The following is a 26,008-nucleotide window of genomic DNA, read 5'->3' on the forward strand; positions in this document are numbered from 1 at the left end:
TTGGGGTGAGGGTGTGAAAGTTAGGAAAATGAGTATGTTGCTAACACAATCACAGTGACAGCCCTTTGCACTCTGTCCATAGGGTAGGCTTGGTGGTACAAAAAAAAAAGCACTCTGTTATTAGAAGTGCTCTGGCTAATGTGTATTATTTGAGCCAAAGCGGGTTGGAGTAAACAAGGCTTTGAGCAACAATACTGGCAGTGAGTCCCAGGAGAGGGGATGGTAGAGGGGTGTCAGTCCCTTTACCACAGCTGTTGCAGCAAGTTCCAGTCTTGCACGGGGTCCCCACTGACAGCCAAGAAACTTACTGACCATTGCAGATGAATATAGGATTAACCAACTTTCATCTTTTGACTCATTCAGTAGTTTTTAAGATGGCCCTGTCAAAACCTACTGCCAATGAGTTTGTCATGAACAAAACCCAGACATAAACAATGATAGATTTCTGCAATGTTGTTCTTTCTTTATCAGAGTGCCTGCTTTGCTCTCTCTCGTCATTTAAATTGGGAAAAAAAAAAAAAAAAGATCAGGCAGTACTTTACCACTCACTCTAGCCTGCACAGCCAGCCTCTGTAACTCCCTGGCCAGCTTGCTTCTCCAGCAGCTAAGGTAAACACAGAAGTGACAGGGCTGTGAGCTTACTCCATTTTTTATGCGCATGTCTGTGTGTGTTTATAATTATTTGTGTTTAGCTACTTAATTGTCTTAAGTCTTGCTTCTAAGGTGCATGAATTTTGCTGCTTGTGTCTGTAGCAAGGGGTATGGTGGCTCGGGACTGCGTCCATCCTCCAGCTCTCTGCACCTTTGCAGCAGGGCGGGAGGAGTGAGACCAGCCACAGCAGTGCAACGTCCCCCACTGTAGCTGGGGTGAGTTTGGTCAAAGGCTGCAGACCTTGCATTGAAGCCTTGAATAAACATTCATATCTTCCTTCTCGTTGACACTTTTGCAAGGAAAGTACGTACCTATAGACAGCCTGACCAGATGTTCACACTTGATAATTGCTTGAATTGCTCCAGTTAGACTCACTAGCCTGGGCACTAATGAGCTGTGAGGGGCAGCTGTTTTCTGCTTAGTGCACACACATTGAGCTTGCCCTTATTGACAAGTGAAAAAGGGATGTGTATGTATGTATATATATGTGCTTTTTCACAACAAGCATATATTATTTCATATGCCTTTCACTGACAGAAACATAAAAAGCTTTCCTAAGGTACCAGTTTGAAAAGCTCACTAAGCAACAGTGATTTCTGTACTGTAAAAGCTTTTTGGAAAGCCTTAACTCACAGACATGTACAAAGAACTCCATGCTGAACTAAAGCTTGTTAGGTGATGTCAAACACCAACCCACCACCTTTTCACGGACAATTGCTCAAAGTAAGCAGACATTAACTTCCCTCTGTATCAGAGGAGGTTGCTACTTTATTCTTGGTGAGAAGAAATGATAAAATAAGTTGTAGATAGACTAAAATAGGATCCAAATCTGCCACAGTTAAGCTGTTCACCATTGCTGTTTTGCCAGGGCCTGACTTACTTTACACAAGCTATCCCACAGACGTTCCTCCAAGAACTTTTTCCCTCCAAATGCCAGGACTGCGACAGCAGGAGGCCCCTCCATTGCCTTGTGAACAAGCTGTGGCCTGTCTCTCTCAACATTTGCTGGACATGGAGATTTACCCGTGCCCTACAGGTGCTCCCAGCATCCCTCCATCCACCCCACCCCGCTCTGTGTTCAGATGCTCACTGGGAAATAATTCCTCAGCCAGGACTATGCCCCCTTGCACCACCCTGCCCCATCCATCAGCCCGCCCAGACAGATGCGCAGGGAGGTGGGGGCCAGGCAGGCAGCGGAGCCAGGCACCTTTGAAGAGTGGGTCTGGGAGGTTGTGGGGTGCCAGGAGCTGGGCAGTCCTTCATCTTGCTGTAACCTGCCTCATGAACAAACTCGGGCTTTTGTAGCTGTTAATTAAGGGATCCTCAGAGGCCCTGTGCTTCCCTCTCCTCTAGCAAGCACAGTTATGTTGCTGTGCAAGCCTTGCTGCAGATGTCAATGCTGTGTTTTCTATTGTGCGCTTGTTTCCTCCTCCTGGCGAACCTTCACTTCACCTTGGATGGTACACTCATCTTTTCTCACCTACCGCTGTTAGCTACAGCAAGAGGCACAGATTTTGTTCACTTCTCTTACACACGCAGCCGTCCTTTCCAGAGCTTTGTGTAAGAGCGGCTGTGCAGATCTGCAGATGTGCTCTCCCCTTTGGCTGTGACAGAAGACAATGTGGCCGAGCCCTGCTTCCTGCTGTATTAATTATTAATGAAGCTGAACACTGGAGCAGTTCAGCTGAAGCAGCACAAAGGAGAAAGGAGTGATTCATACCTACTCTCACTAACGCTTTCAGAGTAATTCACTGGATTTCCAGTGACCCACAATTAAATCCCTGCCCGTCCCCCCTCCCCCCCTGGTTTTAGATCAGGCACAAAACTCTACCCTGTTAGAGGAAATTTCAATTTATCAGAGGCAAAGCAGTTTGTCTATGACTCCATCAGGCCATGTACAAACCAGTCCCACAGCCATACCTGAAATGCAATATGGGGTTTTGCCTGTTTCAAAAGGTTTTTTTCACCTGTTGATCTATTTTTCAAAATGGTATGCTGCTCTATACTGAAATGAATCTCTAGAGATTAGCATGTGCACACAGGATCTTTCCTATCTGCCGTGAACACACAAAATACCATCACGACAGCCGGTGACTGGCCCCGCCGCCCCCCCGCAGCACCAGCAGCACGGCAGCAGGTTGTGCAGCCCAGGGTCGCGGCACAGCTGGCAGCACCCCTGCAGCGAGGGTCCCCAAGGCTCTATCACCTGTCCCCAGAAAGCAGTGGGAACCCACTGCCTGATACTGAGTAGCTACTGTGAGGCACTGGGAAGGGGAGGCACTGGGATTTCTCCTCCATTCTCCCTGAATCCAGTACATGAGAGGAAAGCTTGGGTACCACCATGAAGATACCTTTTGCTAAAAGGAGCCAAACCCTAACATCTGTTCCCTGGGAAAAAAGCTGGTGTTAGGGCTGCCAGGGAGGGCTGCGGCTACAAGGAGAGCTGCAGGACTCTGCAGAGAGGCAGCAGAAAATTGCTAAACGTATCAAAAAATAAATCTCCAGGCTTTTAAGGTTGTCTGGGGGTAAGCAAGAGTTCAGGTAGCCCAAAACCTCACCCTACTCACCTGCCACCTCCTACTCGTCCCTGCACAACATTGCCATTGCACTCAATTTTTATTTTCACCATTTACCAGGCATGAAACCGTGAGGATTTTGCCAGCCAATCGACCTGCCAGAGAAACATCCTGCATCGCCACCCACGCTTCCTCCCCCCTGGCAGCTTCTGCAAACATCCCATCTGGAGCAGACGAGCTCCAGCACCGCCATTGTAGCCATCCCACGGGGAAACAGCGCCGAGACCGGCAAACTCAGCAGAGGGGAAAGCCACCTGAGCCAGACATGAGGCTTGAATGGAATCTGCCACAACTTACTTTAAAAGGGCATTAGTCTCTCTGGACAGCTGTGGGCCAGTGAGAAGCACCGGCAGGTATTAATATTTGTGCAGGTGGGGCTTGCACAGGGAATTTTGGTGGGGAAAAAAGGGGCAATGCTATCAAATACTTCCAATGGAGCATGAGTTTGGGAGTTGCTTTGCCCACCTGCAGAGTTAAAAAAACAAAATCATGACCAGTTCAGTTACAAGTCATGCTGCTGAATGCTTTTTCAGCTTGGACAATCTAATGGATAAATTGTCTGAAAACTGATGGTGTTCATTAATACTAATTACTGACTGTGGAGGAGAGCACTAGGAGACAGCCTGGGTCTTATGGCTCCCACAGGACAGCTCCTGTGGCCCTGCTGGGGACACTGCCTGGCACCACATCTGCCCTGGCCTCACAGTGCTGTTGAGCTTTGCAGATCAAAGGCTGCAAACAGCATAGCACCCCATTCCCATTTTGGGACGCAGGATGTAAAGACGCTTTAAATTTATGGACCGCTCCATCTGGTCCTGGCTGGCTCCAGGCGAGGGGGCAGTGGGGGCAGCGATGCTGCAGGGCAGCCCACAGGAGCACAGCAGTTTTCCCTCCTGCTGCTAGCATCACCTGGGAGACTTTTGGGGTTGCATTTAAGCCTGAGGGCACTGGTGGTTTTCCAGAGCACCCATCCTCCTGGTGACTTCAGAGCAGCTAGCACCCCAACCTATGTGCAGTGAGCAGCTACTCTGGCTGAGCCTGGGCAAGTCTGCTGCAGCACTACGTGAGGAAGAGAGCAACTGTGCAGGCCAAAACACTGGTATGTAACAGCCTCAGATCACAGTGGGGGTTTTTGGTTGAGATTTGTAGCTCTTTAATCCTTTCCAGAGCAGCAGAGTGTCTGTAGTTGAGACATTCCTTGAGTGAGGCTTTGTTCCTTGGTTTCTACCCATTTCTACCTCTCTGTCCTCAGTCCCCCCAGCCCCTCCACAGCTTTTCAGCACAAAGGTCCAGGTGCCTACAGCACTGAGGCCTGCCCAGATCAGACGACACAGCAGGAGGTCATATCACTGCTAAGAATTGCCAAAACCCTGTGCCAGATGGTAATAATCTCATTTTCATACTTTTTTCCCTGTTTTTCTCTAAATTTCCTTGAAATATTTCCCCTTCCTCTTTATTCACTTGTGTGTTTCCCTGAAGGTTTCATACTTGACTTTAAGGCAATCCCAGACAGACTGGTTTTGATAGGTTTCAATGAGATCTCATTAGCTAATTGCACCTGAGGGTAGCTTGTATGAGTAAGCTTCAGCAAAGCTGGAGGTGTTACAGAGATACTCTTCTCCTGAAAAAAACACACTGACACCTACTGTGTCCAAAGCATGCTCCTTCTACATACAGACACTAACTTGTTTAATTATATGGAAGCATACCAGAGGGCGGCACTCACTGCCCTGTGCCTCCCCCCACTCCACGCAGCACCTTGCCCTTTCCGGCAGCCTCCTGGTGCTGCGGGCGTGGGGGAACGGCGGTGGGAGGCAGAGTCCCCCAGGAGGGCATCTGCCACTCCTTTTGTATTTGGGATGCACTGGGAGCCATCATACTTGTCTAACAGACAGTACTTGCCAGGGAAATCATGCCTCTGGCAAAGCAGCTCTTTCCTTTGGGGTCCAGGAGGCAGCTGCTAATTGGAAGGAGTGGAGTCCCCATCCCCCCCGCTGCCAGGAAACACTGCCTACACACCAACACCAGCTGCCTACGTGGCTGTCCTTTAACTTTTGAACCCATAGCCAAATTTTGCCACATTTAAGGGCTTAAATTTCTAATAGTTTCATGAAAATAAACAGCCAGCTGGAGAAGAGCCCCACATGTGTATCTACCCATGCAGGGGTAGGCTCAGCCGGGAGCTTACCACTTCAGAAAAAACACCAGAGCACAAGAAAATAAACAGCCTTGTAAGGTCTGCAACTCGCAGAAATGAGTGGTTGTCTTATGGTGAGTTTTCATCTCCCATGAGAAGGAGCACCTGGGAGTGTGCGAGGTGGGATGCTGTCATGCCACGCGTCGTCACACAGCCCAGCCCAGCGCTCTGGCACGTCTCCGGACAAACTGCAAAACTTTCCTCTTGCACTGGCCATGGAGAGTTTCTTCCAGCGCTGGCAACGCAGTGCTCCCTCCTGCAGGGATTTTGGCACAGTGTCACCTGGAGAGCGAGAAACCAGGGGAAGGGGCCAGGCTGTCCTCCAGTTGCTGTTGTGGGGAGTGCCTAAGCTCTAAGTGCATGAGGGAGGATTCGCAGCTCCTGAAGAGAGGTAACTGCCTGCCTTAGGAACGGGGGAAGAGTGGTACGTGAAGCACAAGCTCCAGGTAGCTGGTGAGGCCATCCAAGTGCAAAGTTATTTGATGTACGTGGAAGTGAAAAGACACACGTTTGAAAATGCACATCTGTGCACACAGCTTAGTTTTACCACAAGAGCAGAAAGCAAGAGCCTGCCTCCATGAACTGCACCCATCCCTTTGTGTGACAGAGGCATCTCCTCCCCTGGCTGGACACAGCCACATTGACCAACACCGTGAACCAACCTCATCAAACTTAGCTATCTGAGATGGGAGGAGAAGGCAACCCAAATCCAAACATGTCTGGGTAAGAGAAAGCAGCAGATCAGCCGAGTCCTTTTGGATGCACTCACCCCACTGGCAGCCTGGCTGATGAAGGCTGATGAGCACATTAACAAAACGAGGGGAGGGTCATGTGCAATTACACCCCGCTGTCTCAGTTCAGCTGAGCTTTCTTAGTGCCAACGCCATGCTGCTAATGCAGGGTGACACACAACTGCTGCTGTGCATAGCACAATGCAATGGTTGGAGCACTGCAGCTCCATCTCCTCTCCCTGCGCAGCTCCCCAGCCCAGGACCCCACGCTAGCATTAGGGGGGACATGACTGCCAGCACCCCTGAATCCAGTGGTGTCCTTTCCTTCCTACAAGCATGTGGAGAAGAAGCTGAACAATGCAGGAGGTTAAATGGGAGTATCAGTTCAGACTGGAGGCTGTTATTAGAAATAGAGACAAAAAGCTTTTTGCCTGCAAAAAAAAATACTTTGCTATTTTGCAATAAATAGCCCTACCGCTTTACAGTTTGAAAATTACTGTAATAGAAAAAGCCTTTCCAAAGAGCACTTCCCTCTCCTTCACCCCACACACCCACCCCATCATTTGCACGAAGGACCAGCCCGTTCTCAGGCAAAGATAAACCAAAGTGAATTGCACATATCGTTAAATATCTTTAAGGGTAAGACATATGGCACTAAGCAGCATGTGTGACTCCCAGCACACACAGCACATCGCTCACTTGTAACAGTGATGTTTCCTCAGGTCCTGGTCCCCAGCGAAATGCCTGCAAGCACAAAGAGTGAATGAAACCAGCTGACGCAGCTGCTCCATCCTGTAGCCTGAATTTGCCGCAGCCTGAATTTGAAGCATGTCAGCTTCCAGTGATTTGGCTCCCTTGCCGGCAGCTGGCTTTGCCCACTAGGCAAAAAGATGGACTAAGGGACTATCACATTTCCATCCCCACTTCATCAAACCATATCACCATATCTTAACCTTCTCTTGTGTAAGATATATAGGTCATATTCCTTGAATACCACTAGACAGCAAGATTCCAGGTTGTTAACTTATTTTTCCATTGCATTTTTCCCCCCCCAAACTGCATCGCCAAGCATCACTACCAAACCTGAACACCGTGATTCTAGTAACATCCTTAGCAATACTAATAGCGTCCCATTTACTGCTTGTCAAGCACGTTTTCAGCCCTTCTAGAGGCACAGCTTTGTAAGGGACATTTCTCTGCAGCTGCCATCAACACAGGTTCATTGCACACATGCTGTATCACTGATTCCTTGATAGTGTCTCACCTGATAAATGTATCCCACATTCTTTATCCCTAGATGCATGTGGTTATTACAGACATACTACCCCAGCTTATGGGAGGGAATGAGAGAGAAAGCAAGAGAGCAAGCAAGATTGCTTTGAAGCAGGGCTAGGGCTGCTTCTTTGTTCACTACAAGCTTTGTCTTTGTGGTACACGCAATAAATAAACACATACAACTTTAAAACTCCACAGAGTTCTTCTGTTCTCTTTTCACATCACAGCAAAGATCCTAAAACCATGAATTGCTTTATGTGGGGCCCTGTAAAAAACCCAGGTGGTGGCGGAGGCCCATGGCCAGCTGGGTTATAAAGGCAGCTCTACATCAGCTGGCCCTGCTTTTTCATCAGAGGAGGGGCACTGCTCAGTGTCTCTGTACACAAGCGATCCCTTGTATCAAGTAGGCTTGGCATCAGGCTTCATCCAACACCACAGTTTCGGAGGTCTACACATGGCTGTGGTCAGGACAGCCAATGTAAGCCGCTAACAGTCTGAGAATGCAACAGGTTATGCACAGCTTTTAGTCTGGTCAACGCTGCAGTCAGTCAAGGTTTTGAAAACTTAGTAACAGATTTGGAGTATTAGTTTTCTGGACAGTTTCAACTATCAGAATGCACTGAAGTTTTTAAGCCACCTTTAACTGTCTGTCTAGCTGCACGTAATGATGGCTTATAGGCATTTACCATAGGCCAAGTCCTACACATGAAAAACATGCACGCCAACTGTACTTTGATTACTTTGTGCTGTATAACCTGTATTTTCCTTTCCAGCCTTCTTCACATAAACAATGGTCTATGCTACATATTGGAGATGCTGATAGCATAGGCATCTGAACTGCATGGATGCTGGAGGAGGACAGGGTGAGGGCTGGTGGGAGTGAGAAGTTCAACACTTGGAGGTAATGGTGCAATGTGACTGCTGAGTTTCTGATCTGCATTTGCTGTCTGCACAGCTTATCAGCACTAGACAGTTAATGCTATCTGGGGCCACAGGTCTTGAATCTTCTCACTCTCACTCCAAGGGCCGTTTACCCAGGTACGATGCCATCATTCTCCTCCTCCTTGCATGCTAAGGCCTTGTTTAGCAGAGATACTCATCACACATATTTAGTCTTTAAAGCTGTACTAAACTCTGCATTGTATCAAACAATTTTTTACTTTCTAAATGTCCATCTTAAATACATACATAGTTCTTACTACCACAGCGGCTCCAAGGACATCAGAATACTTGCTTTGTGAGAATGAAAAAAAAAATACAGCTTTGTACCTGAGGAACTGAGGCAGAATCGAACCCAAACTCAGTTCTCCTGACGTCCATATCCAAGCCACAGGATTGCCTTTGACAAGTTGAGATTATTTTAGTTGGAGGGTATTGCTCCCTGCCCAGGTTTTGCTCCCAACTTGTCACTCTGATTTCTGTTTGGACTTCCTATCCCCCTTTATTACATTTTCAGATTTCTCAACCAGTTTGACAGGAGGAAGCTAGAGATTTTCTTTACCCTGTAGGCTAAACTAAACTGAACCAACTAAAGGCTTTTATAACATCTTTGAACTTTTGCATTTTGTTGTTGTTTTTTTTTTCCTGGAAAAACTAAGCAAAATTATTCACAGCTGGTAGAGAAATTGGGCTGGTCATCCCAGTAAACCCTATGTGTGCTGGCAGCTGTGACTTTTGTTTTCAATGCAGCAGAGAGATCAAGCAAACAAAGCTGCAGCTATTCAAACTAGTTGTCTCATTAGGAAATAACAAGAGTCACTCGTTCAAAAATGCATTAAACTCCTGTAGCAGCAGCAAAACAGGATCTATTTTGGTTTTGCTCTGAAACTTCCCTATTCTGATGCATTATTGCCATGCACAGAGCCTGACAAAGTGCTGCCAAAGGATGTAGGATGCAGTGGGCTAATCCTGCCAGCTTCAGACTCACCATGTGCACAGCTGTGGTACCCAAGCTCCCTACTGAAAAGGTCTTAGTAGTGCCAACAATAACTTGGGATTCCTGCTTCCCTTCATAATCACCATGATGTATGCAAACCATTTTGCCATTAGGGCTGTTGCAAGGATGAGCCTGCCAAGAGCAACAGGCACTGCTTGGTTTATCGGCCCCTCTGTGCTCAGTGCAGCATCCTTCACCTTCCCAGCATAGCACTTAACCATCCTTTTCTGCCACCAAGCTGTGATTAAAAACTAGTCCTACAGATTGGACTAAATCCTAAAGATAGATCTAAGAGACTTAAGGAAAAGTGGACATAGAATTCTTTTTGTATTCAGTCAGAAACTATTTTCAGTTAAGCAAACAACCCCCCAAACAACAAAACCCTCACTATGATCAAGAAGTGCATGAAAGCCACTTCAAGAGCTGTACCTGCATTAAGACCATGTTTCTTCAAGACAACAACTATCATTTATGAATTTTCTTTTTATCATCCATTTAGAGCCAAGATTGTCTGGTCAGTATTTAACTATGGTACTCTCTTTTTTCTTTGCTGTCTCCCAGCATATTGCTCCTCTAGGCAATCTGTAGTCTCCTAGTTTCCTTTTCTCGGGATAGGGTGCTTTTGCCACTGAGGCCAATGGTAAAATTTCCTGAAAACTAAGATTGAACGCTTTTCTATGTAACTGTATAGCACCGTTGTGGATTAGACTTCTTTATGAAATACCACATTTGACTGACTTTTCTGATATGCCCCCACATTTATTTTGTATTATCTATGCAAAACAGTATGATCACAAAAATACGGTAAGCAAATTATTCTGGAAATACGCTTTCTCTTAAAATGTCACGGCTGTGGGATTTATGTAAAAAACCCCCTAACTTGCAAAAGAAAATCAAATACAGTAACTAGGCAGAATCAACCCATGCTTTTATTTTCATTGCATATAAAATTTCAGAAGAAGGTATTGATGTACAGTACTATCCCATAGGCTATAAGAGAGGCTAGGAAACCAGTGAAACAATAGTCATGTGCAATGTTCACACAAGTTGCCACTCTCAAGACATCCCCAAAGGAAAAAATGAAATTAAAACACTAACAAAAAATTGTTATGGATTTCTGTTGTTATAGTGTCCCTTTTATACCATTTAAAACAAAAGAACTAGATTTCCTTTGGACCAGGGCTGCTAATATCTACAGTTTGTGTCAAAAAGGAGGATCTGTTTTTCCTTGAAAAAGAATCTCTCCTTTCACAAAGAAGTTGCATACTACAAGGGCTGGGCATCACTGGAATAGAGGAGAGATATTTACCTCACTCTGGCAAATTCACTGATACCAGCTCTAAGTAGTTTGGAGCAACATGACAAGTCAAACAGCAACAGATGCTCAGTCCAACCTGCAAACCTAATACTAGTGTTATTAAAAGATCTAAAGGTTTACCACTCTCCTGTAGATCTACATAGCGCACTATGCTATACACATGTGTACAAAGCCTTAGATACAACTATATCAAATAGAACTTTGGCTGCTTATAACACTAATATTGGTGTTACAAAGCATTTCCAAGATTAAAGTCTTTTGTCCTACTTCATGGATTCTGCTTACACAGTGATAGTTTGTGCTACTAAATAAAGAAGAGCTATAACAGACGACTGTAAAAGTGCATGAGTTATACCCTTTTAATTCCAAATATTCCATTCCCAATATGCATTAAAACCAAATGGTTATTACACATGCTTTCCAAAGCTGTTTCAATGCAATTCAGTACTGAAATACAGCATCAATTATTTATTTTTTTTTAAGGAGCAAAAAACAGCTGCAATAATCCCCAATGGTAGCCTGTAAAAAGATAATCAGAGAGGCAGTACAATTATATTGTCAGAAGTCTGGAAAAGCTTGAACTTCCAGTAGACTCATGAATGAAAGCTCATTGTAGTATCATGCATATTAGCTCGTACACGTAACCCCATCGGTTAAAAACTAAAGGTACGGTAGAAATGCCCAGCCCTAGCCCCACAGCTACCTTACTTTCAAATGCAGCAAAAAACAAAATATTTTTTAAAGTTAAGGCACAGCCCTGGGACCAAAAGACCTGCAGCTTTTTTTTATTGACAGATCTTCATGTATTTTAGACTTTTCTTGAATCTTCCATAAACAAGCTCTAAGGTGACACAGAATATATTACAGGAGAAAAAATGTACAAGGAATATGTATACACAATAGTCATTCTCTCACCAAGAGTTTCCAAATATAGCAACACCACCCTGACAAGGATGATGTTATAGTAAGAACAGATAATTTACAGTTAACATTACAGTATGTACATTACAATAAATACACGGTTGTAAACAGAGACAAACAAGACTGTATTACAGGTAAGGTCATTTGGTGAGAAAAATGCATGGCACAAATAAAATAAATAATGCATTTGAAAAGAACTGTCAAAGCTTTATGTAAAATCCATTTCATTCAAGTTTTTTAAACTTCTTAATGCTAATTGTTCTATCTATATTCTTTCATTATCATTTTTTAATAATGACACAAAACAATTTAAGAATTCAAATACAGCATTATTGAGTACAGCAACTTACAAGCTAAAGTGTACTGTTATAAGCAAGGTGAATTTCATTTTTTCCCCCACTTAATACATACTCACTGCATTTTTTTATGGCAAAAATATTCAAAACACATAAAGCCACTTGTAAATTGTATTGTTTTAAAGCAGTGTGCAATACTAAAACACACTTTGGCAAAAGAGGAAAAAAAGATTGTACAGTGCATTATATCCCCAGCTCTAAGAAATGATATAGTTTTCTATTAGTTGATTGTCCACATGTATGAATGTATATCTCACAAAATGGTGTTATTCTTCTCATTTACTTTCAATTACTGCAGATACAAAACCTTTCAAGGTCCCTATTGATTATTTTGGAATTTATATTGCTTTTCCATTATTCAGGTTCCAGGCACTCTTGGGGACTGAAAGGATTTTTAGATGCATCAAGTTCAGGAAGAAATGATGGAAAAAAAAAAAAAAAAAGAGTAAAAAAACTGAAAAAAACCCATGAGTTCTCCTCATTCTCTTGCCTCCTTCAGCATCTCTTGTGCTAAGGCCCTGTGAGGGCTAAAGGTAGAGAAAACTATGAACTGGATATAAAAGAATGCAAAATGCATTTAAAAGCTGAATTGTTAGCCAATTGTTTTTAAACAGGTTTTTATTCTAGATCGCAGACACTTAAAGAAAGCCCTGTATTCATATCTGCAAATTTATTACCAAAATGAATCCAAAGGGAAAATAATGGCTGTTGCTATCTTCTTTTGTTAAAAAAATCATCTCGGTATTGTCATTTTACCAGAATTTTACAGAGTGGGAGTCTGCTAGCTTCCCTAGGCAACTATTTCCCATCTTCCATGCTCCAAACTACAATTTTAATGAAGAATAAAACAGAGGAAATAAAATTCTTTCTTCTTTCATGTGATCAAACAACAGTACTGGAAAATGACAAATATGAACTCCTACCTCCCTTTAACTTTCCAAGTTACAGAAGTTTTCAGTACCAATCAAACCGAGAAGCAGGATTCCCTTGGCACATGCTGGATAAAGGATGAAGAGATCTGAGATGGAAATAATGTGGAATAAACTACAACACTCATGGTGCATTGCTCATTTGCTTAAAAACATGAAAAGAAAACACTGGCCTGGCTCTTCTTGCAACAAAGACATAAAAAAATAATGCTAACCATTATTTTTATGTTGTACACATCTCAGGTTAGCAAATGGTTTAACTAGATAGCTGACACAGATAAAAAGTTAAGAGAGTCAGAATTGGAAATATTAGACTAATGCTTTTTTTGCCAGAACAAATATTCTGTACATTGTATTGGCCTGTTCTGATTTAGCAGTCTATAGCTCCCAGCCAAAAATGGTCTGGAAACTATGTTTCAGAGGGGCGAATTTTATTAGAATAGCAGAAGAGATGCTTTTGTATTAAGACCACAATTCATTACCTTTCTTACAGGCTCTAGTCCTGCAAATCCTAATCTTAGTGGTCCCAGTTGGTTTCACTGGGACCATTTCTTGTAATAAAACAGAATTGGGAGGATCAGGCCACTATCAAGGCAAAAGCATAACATGAAGTACCTCTAATACGTTTTGGAAAATTGTGATGAAAAACAAACAAGCAAGCCATTATACTGAAAGTTTTATGTAACATAAAGGATATTAATGAAACTCACTAATATATAAAATAATAGACTTTTACAGCTCAATATTTCCATGAGATTCTAAGGTGCAAAAAAAAAATAATAAAAAAAATGAATACCTAGAAGTATTATCCAGTGTAGCACAGATTTGTACTGAAAACTTGCAAGTTACTCTTTGGAAAAAAAATAACCAGTGGCAGATGAAGTCTGAAAGTGTTTTTCTTTAAATATAATACCTTGGTACATTTAATAATAAAAGTAAGCTCTACAAAAGATCTCTCTTTTACATACTATACAAAACGCAGAGGTTAGTGCAACCCACCGAGTCACATTTTTTTCAGTCACGTATCAGGAAGACTCGAAATTAGAAAATTATGCAATTTCCATAGCGCATCTTCCTATTCGTAACAGAATCATGTTGTGTCCCATCTTTTATGTGCATTTGTCTTCCAGTAGGAACCTCAGTCTATTTTCTGTCTGTTTCCCCTCACGATGAACATTATCCAATGCTTTGCTTGCGAAAGACACTGAATTCAAAAACTATCAAAGCATACCAGCATTCGGTTGGCAGGTGGTACTCCTCTGAAAACATTTGCTTTATTTAATCAAATCTGCCAAATGGAGAGCTTATTAAAGTGTAGTTTATGGATATTATCCCCCTTGCTTTCTGATGCCATGGAGGTGACAATTCTGGTTACAATATTCCTGAGTGCCAAACTGAATCATCAAGGTCAGTTTTGATCAACAAACGTCCTGGCAGATGACAGCGAGTTGTGACTATGGTTGTAGCATATGACATATACTTCGGAAACCATTACCTAATAAAAACAACAAGAAAAAACACACAACAACAAACAAAAAAGAGAGAAAGAGAAAAAGAAAGGGGAGGGCAAGAGAGAAAGAGAATGCGTCTTCATTGTTACGTGTCAAGAGAATGGTCCTCTACCATACTCGGTTCTGTCTGGTTCACATCTTCTTCTACTTCTTCCCCGACCTGCTCATCAAGAGGAATTTCAGTGGATTCTGAATCCTGGGTGCAAAGAGTCTTGGAGTCACTGCAGCTGGTGTCTTCTTCTACTTGACTTCCACTGTCCTTTTCGGTGTCTGACTCACCGTCTTCCTCCAGTGTTAGTTCAAACTGGAATTTCTCAGTTTGGCCCTGTCTACCCTCTTCCTGGTCATCAGGTGCAGGAGAGGGACTTTGAGGGATTGTGCTCTGGTACCATTCTCGATTGTCCTCCAGTGTATCTAAGATATCCTGGGCATCCGGATGAACAAGATCTGCCCACGTCTCCCAGAGAGGATGAACAATGTAGTCTATAAAACCCACCTGTTTCAAATAATACAAAATTAGGATGAGCTCTTATTCACAAACAACTACGCCTGTAAGTCATGCAAAGTGTGAGAAATATAATGCTAGTGAGAAACACTAGATGCACTGCCCTTAATGGTGGCTGAAAGGAAACCATGCTGTTTCATGTAGTAAATAGAGTCTTTTAAATTTCAGAAGTCTGATTCAGGATATTGGATAAAGATTTCGAAAGGATTGTTTTCAAATGAACTGTTCATTCCAAACAACTCCACTGCATCTAGTGAGCCAGACAGCTGCTTTATATTTAATTCTGCTTTTGAAGGACACCCTAATGAGCAGCTGTACAATACTCTCTTTTGATGCATATGCTTCATTGCAGATCACGACAATGATGGAGTCCCTTCAGCAAACACATTGCCATGCACTATGTTTTCACAGCAAAAAATCTCAGCTCTCCTCACTTAATACTCAGGAGCTGAATTAACTAACTAGGAGGTAAAAAAGGAAATAATGTGTTAAGAAATTAATCAAAACATGGCTATGGACCATCCTTTTCTGTTAAAATGTCACACTATGTTATTTAACTGCCTACTCAAATCAATTACCTGTGATTTTTCTACAGATGCATTGTGCTTATCACACATGGGACTTATCTCCATTCCTCTCTCTCTTTCCCGATCTCCCTGACGGAAAAATTCCTCCATTATTCTGTCTGTCCATTGGCGGTAGAGATGGAGTGGCTTGGTTGGATTGCTTAGATCTGCACAGTGCACCATATTCTGAAGAACCTAGAATAGATTGAACACCTGCAGTGTTATTACACTGGAGAAAACCAGCTCCTTTTCCATTTACACTTTCAGTGGCTGTGAAACAGAATCTTGAAAATACATGTAGTGCAAGGTTTATTCTAAACAGCAAAAACTTATGTGCTCGGCTGTTCTTCACACTTGTAGTAATAGCCATGAATTACCTCACTTCTGCTGCTTCTGCCTGTATAAGGGAGAGAAAATCTTTGAGAGAAAGACCAGTCAGGTGCTGATAATTTGAAAAGAAGGCCAAAGCCTTTGTCCAGAAGTACTCTAGCACCTTGTTACTCTCAGAGAGTCACTCAGTACCTAACAGAGCATGTCACAGGCAGGAAACATAAGAGGGAGTAGAGGGAAGGTAGTGAATCATGGTGTGAGAATGGACAACTGATCTAACGCATGCTGGAGAATGGGCTGGCTAATGTTAGGAAGGATGTAAGTTAACACAAGTCACCATTTGCAGATGCATTTTCTTACCTGAATCCTGTCTGAATAGTTATCAAGAAGCAGGACACCAGAACTGGTCACTTTCTTGGTTTCAACCATGGTCTTTAAATCAGCCAATAGATTCATGTGCTTAGACATGTCTGTTGCAAGTACCTTGAAAGAAACAAATAAATTAATTAATATTATGTAAATTATTCTACTGTTTTTTTTAAAAAAAACAATCTTTGAACCCATAAATAAACAATTCGGGGGGGGGGGGGGGGAACCCATAACTCTTGTGCCTGAATGCACTATAAAAGTCTGAGTCCTGTATGTCATTAGTATCCAAAACAGTAAGTTCTTATTTTGGTTATTTTAAGAATACAACAAAATGATTGTTCAGAATTGTTCAGAATGACCTGATCAGCCTAAATTCATCATCAATTCGTAGCAAATTTCTAACTGTGATGGTGAAATGGCATACATGTCAGTATGAAAACAGCTTGAACCAGGATTGCATACATTCTAAAAAGGTATAGACGGTTCTTAAAACTCAAAAGAACCCCCTACTCATGTTTGGACAAGACATGATAAAACTTCAAACTTTTACTTCATTGTTTATGGGTCTAATGACATCTAATTTATCATAAAATGATTCTGTGCTTTATTATTCAATTGCTAGCACTATGGAAGAGGGACTCTCAAGCAGCACTCACAATGTCAATGACCATTTTCCTCAATGATTGCCTTTGTTTTTTTGTCAAATTCTGGAAAATGTCACAATTTTCTTCCTGCAGCAGCTTGAAGCCCACAGCTAAGTGATGATTCTCCAGTACTGATGAGTCATTGTACATCAAGGCGAGTTCAGAATCTGCAATAACAATTGCAGGGCAGAACGTTACTAAAGCCTGTGCTTCTACCAAATCCCTTAAGATTTTTCTAATTCATTACATTCATAACAAGATTTACAGATGAACTTCCACAAACAGAGTTCCTGTAGTTCACACAGTATCAAAAGTTACAGAATTAATGACTGAACACCTTAACAAGTCAAGGCAAAGTACATTGAAGAAAATAAAGAAAACGCTTTGCAGTGAAGCATGTACACGTGCCTGGAGTGGCAAGTTAGAAAAAGCAGAAGGAAGGTATTTTTCAGAATACATTTTCACATCTGCATGAGGTCTACATGGAAAATATTATATGCATAAACACACCTATACTAAAACACACTCTGGTGTTTTCTCTTCTCATGCCTCCTTCCCATCACAACTACTAAAATTCCATCATTCAAGTCAAGTTGCAGCTATCCAGCACTCAGACTGGGAATACACAGCTGCAGCTTTGCTGCAGGTCAGGCAGAGAGCATTAATCTTGGTTTTCAAACCATGTCCCTCCTGCAGTTAGCTAAGGCACTTAGGCCTATGGGTTATTAGCCCATGACAATTAGATATTTTGAGAGGAGGCTGGTAGAACGGTAACAGTTACGCTTCTGATCTTTTTCTTGGAAGGTCACGTGACTTGACAATGCAAGCAGTGGCCTTGCCTACTGCCTCCTACTTGAGCATGGTCAACACCTGATGCCGCAATGTTGCCTTCTCCAACAGAAGTATTCTTAACTCAGTCACTCCATGCAGCTGTGAGAACTACATACACCTTCTTAGCAATGCCTGTGCTAAGGCACACCCTCAAGGTCTGCATTTGTTTGCTTACACCTGCTGAACAGCCAGCTCTGACAAATAATAGCAGTTATGACAATTTTCTGCACAGCTTTAGATTCGACCCAGGGATACCACGCAGTCAGCTTGCGTATGTTTTAAGACACAGCTTGCAAATGAATCTGTCATAAAAACCAAATACTTCTTATGCAATCACACTTGTCATGTGTGATATTCACTTCTATTTATTACAGCTGTTCTACCCTAAATCTAACCATACGTCAGTCTATTCCGCTCTTTGTCCTCTTTATCTTCTTTTATAGCAGCTTTGTTTTAAAATCCCTCTGGCTCAATGGAGTCCCTATAAAAGCTCTGCTCTTCAGATTTCATTAGTCTCACTATCCATTCTCCTCCTGTCCTGAATAAATCCATCTTTTGAATCGGGAAACCCTTCCTCTACCTTTCCTTATCCTGATGGCAGCAGAACCGTAATAGCAAAAGGAAAAAAGAAAGTGTGTTTGTCAAATGATCTCTTTCATCTTTCACAGAACATTTACAAAGCTTGCCTATTTGTTATTTTTCTTACAAAGATGACAGGTACTAGTTTATTTTCCTTTCAAACAGCCCTCTGATGAACCCCAAAGGCAAAACACTCAACATTGCCAAAACACTTCAGAAGGACTGGAGTTACAGACAGCACTCCACTTCGCAACAGAGGTGGAATGGAAGGAAGTTCCCCCTTGGTAATCTTTGTAACACATTATAAGCTTCAAGAGTATTTGTCTGGAAGGACAAAGTTACAGTGATCAAATAAGCATCTCCTTTGATGCTAATACAATCTGTATTTGTTTCTTCTTTAATAGCATTCAAGGTGGATCAGATTTTTAGACAATTGTGTAAACAGACTTTAAATCAAATAGGGAAATTATAATTACTCGTGATATTTCTGAAAGAATAAGCTGAAATATGGCAAATATGTACATACTTTAAGTAAATGTAAGTCTATTATGCTTTTAAAAAATGTATTCTTATACTTCTTAGTGAAATGTTAATACGTTGTAAGGTTCACCAGAAAACAAAACTAGGTGGAAGCAAATGATCTTCTAGAGTTTAGGAAAACCTAGGATTTGAGACACCTAAATTAGATGGTCTTTATCTCTGTACTGGTTACCAATAAAGCACCAGAAATCTAGAGTAAATCCCAATCCTCCTTCTTGCAGATGAGTCATGAAATTGAACTTCACTACAGGGCAGACCTCGGGCCATTAAGGCAAATAAAATTAGATGCCGGCTAAACTGGAGTAGAGGTCTTACTTGAACATACAGCAGCAATGAGTTAGAAGAGGAGCTCCCTTCTTCAAACTACACCAGTGATTTGGGGTCATACTATTTTCGCACTGGTACAACAGATTCACTGAAGTGCAGGAATGACAGCATCTATTCATGTGCCCCCAGACTGGTCAAATACACAACCCTAGGTATGTTTCCATTTCTTTACCTTTTTCCTTCTTATGTGCTTGGATTATTAGCATTATTTCAACTTTTATACTTCTGGGTCAGTTATCGTAAATAGAGAAGTTGTCAGACAGCAAAAGAAATAACAACGTATGATGGAACTTGCACTGACCTACAATGTGCTACCCACTTATAACAGTAACATATGCCACTGAAATCAAAGCAGGTTACATTGGGGCAACAAGGAATGAACTGTGTATTTTTCAGGTGCTACGTGCAGATCTTGCAGCAAATTTTTGAGAAAACCACTGAACATCAAACTTACTTGTGTTGATAAGAAACTGGTTTGAAACCCCAGGATGATCTACATCATGTATTGCACTGGCAAAAATTGCTGCAAGAATCTCCAAATCAGTGAACACTGCCTAGAAAATCATGAAACAGAAATGACAATCACTAATCAATGAAAAGGTGTTTTCAATAAAAGGACTCAACTTCGAATCTAGAGCTGAACAAGCAAAAAACATTTGAAATGTATCAGGGATCTCAAGAGATTTTACACATATGCTATCACAAGCTTTTGTAAAATCATCAGTTATGTAGAATTTCATAAATATTTCAAGTTTGGCCAAAGTAAAACAATCCTTACTTCACAGTGACAGCATCACTAAATTTCATAACAACTGAAGTTTTTTCACCTTCAGTCTGTAAATAAATCCACTTTTATTAGATCATTATGTACATATTAGATCATTAAGACCAGGTTTCTAACCTACAGCACAAATTGAAGTTAGAAATTTCAGCCTTACTACTCCTACGTATTGTCCTGTACTTGAAAGATGCACATCTCCTAAATGAGGCTAAAGGAAATGGTGACAGACTACAAGGCATCTTACTTAACATTTACTGATTTTTCTTCCATATGAGATTATTAGAAAGACAGTAAGAGTGGACTGAAGTGGACCTGGAATGTCACTGAACCCAGTCCCCTGTTGTCACAAGCACCCACATTATATGATTGATTTCTTAATTGATCAAGAACAGCTCAGAAGTGTGTAGGTCAGCAGTGGCATCAGGCAGATGTTGGTATTTCACTGGCTAAAGCTCTGCGGAGAACAAGGCATTAAACACAGTTTATCTGGAAAAAACCCTGAAGATGCTACTGACAAGCAGTTCAGCTGTTTGGTGAAGCCAGTGGTGATTTAAGAACATAATCTGATCTTCCTTCTTGAGATAAAGAAAATCTTTCCCAAGAGAAGTCTTGAGTCTTTGAGGATCAAGACCTGCCAACAGTCTTAAGGTTCACTTATAACCCTCTTGTTAAGACGCAGGTAAAGCAGAAGCATTCAGTAACATGAAAGATTTGTCATTACGAAAAGGAGTCAAAATGCAGCCCTCCTTGAAAATGAGGGCTAATCCTTTTGAACTACTAAAATTTCAACTGCTTGCTTTATCTGCCTTTTTCCGACAATTTGCTGGGATATATCAACCTTTGCTATGCTAAGACCTGAACTGTGCTTAAAAAAAGGGAAAGTAGTCTCCATCTTTCTTCCACTTCTTTCTACTTCAGAGATTTAAGCACCTTCAACAAGAGTTCTTCAGAACTCTTCAGAGTTCTTCAGACAAGAACATATGAAATGTAGGGTTTTTTCAAACAATTTTGAAATATCTATGAAAAAAAAGATATACTACAGTGAAAATTTAGTACATGTTCCACTCTGCCTGAGAAACAAACACAAAAGTAGCCTTTCACGATCAGAATTAATATGCACAGGAAAAAAACAAACAAAAATCAAATGTCCCTACTGAGGGAATCCCATTTTATCACTGTCTTTCCTAAGCAATTCCACTAACTGTGTCCAGTGTGAATCCCACATGGGAAATAATGACAGAATACGACATAGTGTTAGTAATGAGATGGTGGAAGCAAGTTATGCACTGTGTTACAATGAAAAAAGTTATGACAGCACAAATCTGCAAGTATAAAACCAAGATTTAAAAGAAAAACAGGTGACACTTTCTGCACACTATTTAAATGTAAATAAGCTCTGATCCTCAAAAAAATATCTTTGAGAGAGCACAATTCATGAAAGAAATGTCAAAATTTCTTTTAAAAATACTGCAGAAGCTAAGTTCTTTAATATTTCATTTAGAAGAGTCTTAGTATGTCCCTTTCTCTCATGCCTGTCTCTTTCCCACCTCAGTGCAGTTTACCTCTAATGCTGGGGTTGATAGCAGGACATGGGTTGACTGAACAACATCTGCAGCATGTATGTTGTTGTGATATGCCACATCTGCATGGTAGTGGTCTTCCAGGGTCATCAAGTAAGTTACTAAAGTGTCCACTGGAATCTTAAAAGTTTTTAACAAGTCCCGTTCCTAGAAAAGGAAAAGAGAAACAATTAAGATTACAAAGAACAGAAAAATCTCTAAGATAAGCAAAACTGCTGCTACTCACCTGAAAAATGGTGTGCATGATGACTGTCAAAGGTCTGTTTCCAGATAACTCTGCTACTCTGAAAACCTGAAGGCCCCATTTGTTCACATCTTCTAGTTCCTAAAGCAGAATCAAGCAACAGACACGTTGAAACCTAACACGCGATTTTGGATTGGAAGAGCTACAAACAGCAGACTCATGAAGATTCAAACCTTGCCACTGTGGAAATTATATGCTAAACTCTGAAAGGTGGAAAGCTGCTGCTACTAATCTTGTAATACGTGAATCTGCAGCTACCAACTTTTCAGATTGTAATTCACTAAGCAAGAAAAAGTGCCTCTTAAGCAGATTGCTCCAGAGGGGAAAATGCTACAGTATCTTGAATGAGCTGAACTGACACACTTTGCTATCTCACTGCCCAGTGACAGCAGGGTTCAGCGAGGAGGAAACCTCCAGAGATGCTGTGGTTCTGCTGCTGTCTCCCTGGTTCTCAGAAACACTCTTCAAACAGAGGAGGTGATTCCTGAAAACATAAGGATAAGCATATTTCAAAATGCAAAACTCTAAAATTAAATTAATAATCACTTTATGCCAGTTTTAGACGATTGCCAACTAGTTAGCTGCTGGTGCAAAAAATCATAGGAAATGTCACTAAAAACAAAACCACAAATTATGTACGTAAAATGATACAGTGAAAGACAGGACCTTCAGGGATAGCTCTAATGCTATATACCAGTTGTACATTTTCAAAAAACATAAGGCAGCTATATATTTTAATTCCTGTGACAGTATAGGGTATATTCATTCTTCGTTCCTTAGATACTATTTATGAATAAGCAGCTTTACTAATGCATACGCAAATGCTAATTTACATTCCATCTCCAGATGAAAACCTGTTCACACGGAAATTAACCCTATGGCCTGATTCTGATTTTACCTGTTATTCTTCCACTTCATAAAATTTATACTACTTCAAGTGAAACCAGCCTTTGGTGCTACAGCTTGAAATCAATGGTTATAAGCAGAGGATGGAATAATACTGACAAGTCCACCCTCTATTTTAATGCAATGGTTTAAATTCAAGGTTTTATATATTCTCTACCTTAGCAAGAACATCTTCTTGGTCTGTTTTAACTCCAAATCTGGGAATACTGGAATTAGTTAGGCTGGAGCTGTGCATCAGTTTTTTGACTCCACTGATCTGGGACATTGGCCTCTTCTTTTTCTCCTTCTCTTTCTGTGTCGGAGACGGGATTTCAACTTCATGTTGTTTGTCTTCAAAAGAATGAAGAAAAAGAGGAGAATATTTAAAAGAATTACTAATATTTTTGTCCATTTCACTGCTGAGTTGCATGTTATGGATATTGTAATAATTAATAAAACTTTTTTTATTTCTATGTTTTGAGATTTTCCAGAGATTTCATAGCAAGAGCTATGTAAAACCATAATAAGATAAACATAGACTTATACCTCAGTATAAGCAGATCTCTATTTCACAAATTGCCTCATTATTTCTGAACTGGCTTTAAATGTTACTTGTGACTGACTGATTTCCACTTCTCCTGCATCCTTAGTGCTGTAGAGAGGGTTGATCCTTTCATTATAAAAATGTTACTATGATTGAACAAAAATCTAAACTTTCATTTTGCTAGGAAATTTAAAATTTCTTCTTTTCCAGGAAGAACACTCTCTGAAATTGTATTTCAAAACCAATCAAAACGGTATCTCACGTAAACCTTTACAAAACATTTTCAGGACTCGAAGGACCTAATGCCTGGGGAACAGTCCCGTTGGTGTTAAGACTCTGTACAACTCAGAAAGCCTTTTGCCAGCCACACCTACAAGTGCTTTGGAGGTAGAAGCAGCTCACGCCAGCAATGCAGTGCATTTCTGTACCTCCCAACCAGAGTAAGTCATATCGACAAAAGGACTGTTTTGCTAAAACCCAACATTTAACTCTGGGCTTTTGCCTTCATAGCAGTATCAGCGGCATCACTTCATATTCCTCATCAGCATGTGTGCCAGCAAAACTTTAGACAAGGATTAAACTGAGAGTAAAAGTATATTTAGGCCATTTACAGCTGATCTCTGCAGTAACAGTATGGGGGTGTGGAGCACTGCAGACATCTGCAGTCCCCAAAGAAACCCAGGTTAGCACAACAAAGGACTCTCCTGCCAAAAGGAGATTCCTGCTGCAAAAGAATTTACATTAATTTTTGTTCTTTTTATTCATACTATATTTCAACATAGAGTTCTAACGGCTCCCTCCAAATTATCTGTTCTTTGTTGAAATGTACCTGCACATTTTCTAGTCTTCAAAGAATATTCCAGCAAAACCAGGAAAATCCAGAACAGTTGTTTTTAATAGAGGAGCCTAGCAAAAACTATGATTTAAAAACCACCTTAGAACAAAAGAAATTAAAAAAAACCCAACCAAACAAACAAACACAAAACCAAAAACCCTCCCACAAAACACCATCAAATATTTGGGCTCTTTAAAAACAGATGTCTATTTTTCCCTTCCTGCAATGGTCATTTTCAATAAAGACATTTAAACCAGATGAGGGTAGCAAGTCCATTTCTAATTCCCAGATTGTTATTGTGTTTGCTTCTTCACTTTCTTTTTTGCATTTCCTTTTTTTAATTACCCTTTAGCAGCCGCATTTACTGGACACCTCGAATTCCAAACCACTCACAGCAAAGAAGAGACTGTGGAAATGTCACCGAGGTTTAGCCCGCGGCACTGAGTTCCCCAGTTGCCCCCGCCATACTTCACCACTCTCCTCATACAGACAATCAGGAAAAGGGGGAGGCGGAGCGCTGCAACTCTTGACTGGTGCAAACCGACAACAGATGAGGAACAGTGACTCGTGTTCGTGCTTTGATGTTTATGGTTTCAGTCATATGCACAAAGTTTAGACCCATCAAAGGGAGGTTCGTAAGCTGAGCTGTCAGGCTAACTCAAGCGAAAGGAAGTGTCTGTCTGAATGACTTTACATCTCCAGAGGAATTCCACGGGACTGCCTCTGCTTTTGTAACTACAAGCACACAGGGCAAAGGATCCTGCACCCATCTGGGCATTCAGAAAAGACAGCTTGCCATTTTGACCCTGGTTGTGCTACGCTCATTGGCAGGTTCTCTTACATTTTACATTCATAGGAAAACAGGTTAATGGCACTGAAAAATAAAAACCCTGCATACTATTATACTCAGTGTAGGAGCATTAATTCTTACCCAAGGAATGTGTTTGTTGTTGTTATTAATAACATGCCACATGTCACATAGCCCTCCTTGGGAAAATAGTCTTTTTTTTTTTTTTAAGAATAAGAAGAACAGAAAAACCTGTTTTCTCATGACATGTTCCTCACTTTCAAATGTGAGAAAGTCTGCAGATATTCAGGAGATAGATCGTTTAATATTAAAAAAAAAGTCAACTAAATAGATTCATTCAAATTTTCTATGGAGAGAATGTTTTCCCTCTTCACATTGTTGCTCAGAATCTATATACTTAGACTGCATATTTTGAAAATACTGTATTTAAGCAATAATTTTGTACACGAGGTATTTTCCCCGTTGTATTCCTCTTGCACCTACAATTTTAAGTATCCTAGGTTTTCATGCAGCCACAAAACAATACCCATGGCTCAGTAAGTTAAAAGCAATTGCCTTTCCAGCCCTCCTTCTGCTCAAGACTGAGGTCTCACGTGAAAGGCTGACAGGCACATTTCCTTACCCTGTCAAAATGAGCCTGAAGTTTTCAAGTAAAAGCAAGCAGAAACCAGTATCTCAGTCTTTTCCGCCTAAGTGGGTCATCTTCTCAGATAACTCTACACTGTGACTTTCAGGGCTCCTGAAGCTGTGCAATATTGCTTCTCCATGACCGAGCTCATCCCTGCCTTATTGTCTGAAACCCTGCTGTGCCGCAGTGCTCAGGCACGCTACTGCAGTCATGGGTAAACTGAACAGACACATTAAGCAATCTGTTTAGGATATGGTGACAAGCAGGATAAAATGTACTTTAAAATACCTGCTTCTTTCAAAAAACACAAAAAGTACCAGCTACAGTATCTCACACAAATAAAACAATACATGTGACTGGCACTTTTTAAAGTACTTCTTATCCTAATTTAGATGTATTCAGCCATGCCTCCCCTTATACACAGTCTTTATGAACTAATGGTGTTTTGCTCAAACCATGTTTGAGATTGGTATATTATCTTTATCTTCATGTTCAAAAACAACAGTATGGAACCAAGTTTTATGTATTTTCACCAGTTTTAGCAAAAAAAAAACCCCAAAACATACTTAGTTCTGCAAAGTCATAAAGGAGGAACCCTACTCTTTGTGTC

The 26,008-nt window shown here is 41.2% G+C and overlaps 1 protein-coding gene across 7 annotated transcripts in view; it reads right to left on the bottom strand.

Moving 5' to 3' along the window:
* Nucleotides 1-11,020: 11,020 nt before the first annotated feature.
* The window catches only part of PDE4D (phosphodiesterase 4D), a 421,160-nt gene continuing 406,172 nt past the window's right edge, over nt 11,021-26,008 (bottom strand). For all 7 annotated transcript variants that reach the window (XM_054810112.1, XM_054810113.1, XM_054810114.1 and 4 more), the window contains 8 exons: nt 22,762-22,934; nt 21,681-21,779; nt 21,437-21,601; nt 19,548-19,647; nt 16,829-16,983; nt 16,164-16,286; nt 15,486-15,668; nt 11,021-14,898 (listed from right to left, as the gene is read on the bottom strand). In XM_054810112.1, coding sequence (XP_054666087.1) covers nt 14,488-14,898; nt 15,486-15,668; nt 16,164-16,286; nt 16,829-16,983; nt 19,548-19,647; nt 21,437-21,601; nt 21,681-21,779; nt 22,762-22,934 — 1,409 coding nt within the window. In that variant the 3' untranslated portion in view covers nt 11,021-14,487. The remainder of the gene's footprint in view (nt 14,899-15,485; nt 15,669-16,163; nt 16,287-16,828; nt 16,984-19,547; nt 19,648-21,436; nt 21,602-21,680; nt 21,780-22,761; nt 22,935-26,008) is intronic.

This window comes from Grus americana, chromosome Z (genome assembly GCF_028858705.1).
Source record: "Grus americana isolate bGruAme1 chromosome Z, bGruAme1.mat, whole genome shotgun sequence".
NCBI classification, from domain to species: domain Eukaryota; kingdom Metazoa; phylum Chordata; class Aves; order Gruiformes; family Gruidae; genus Grus; species Grus americana.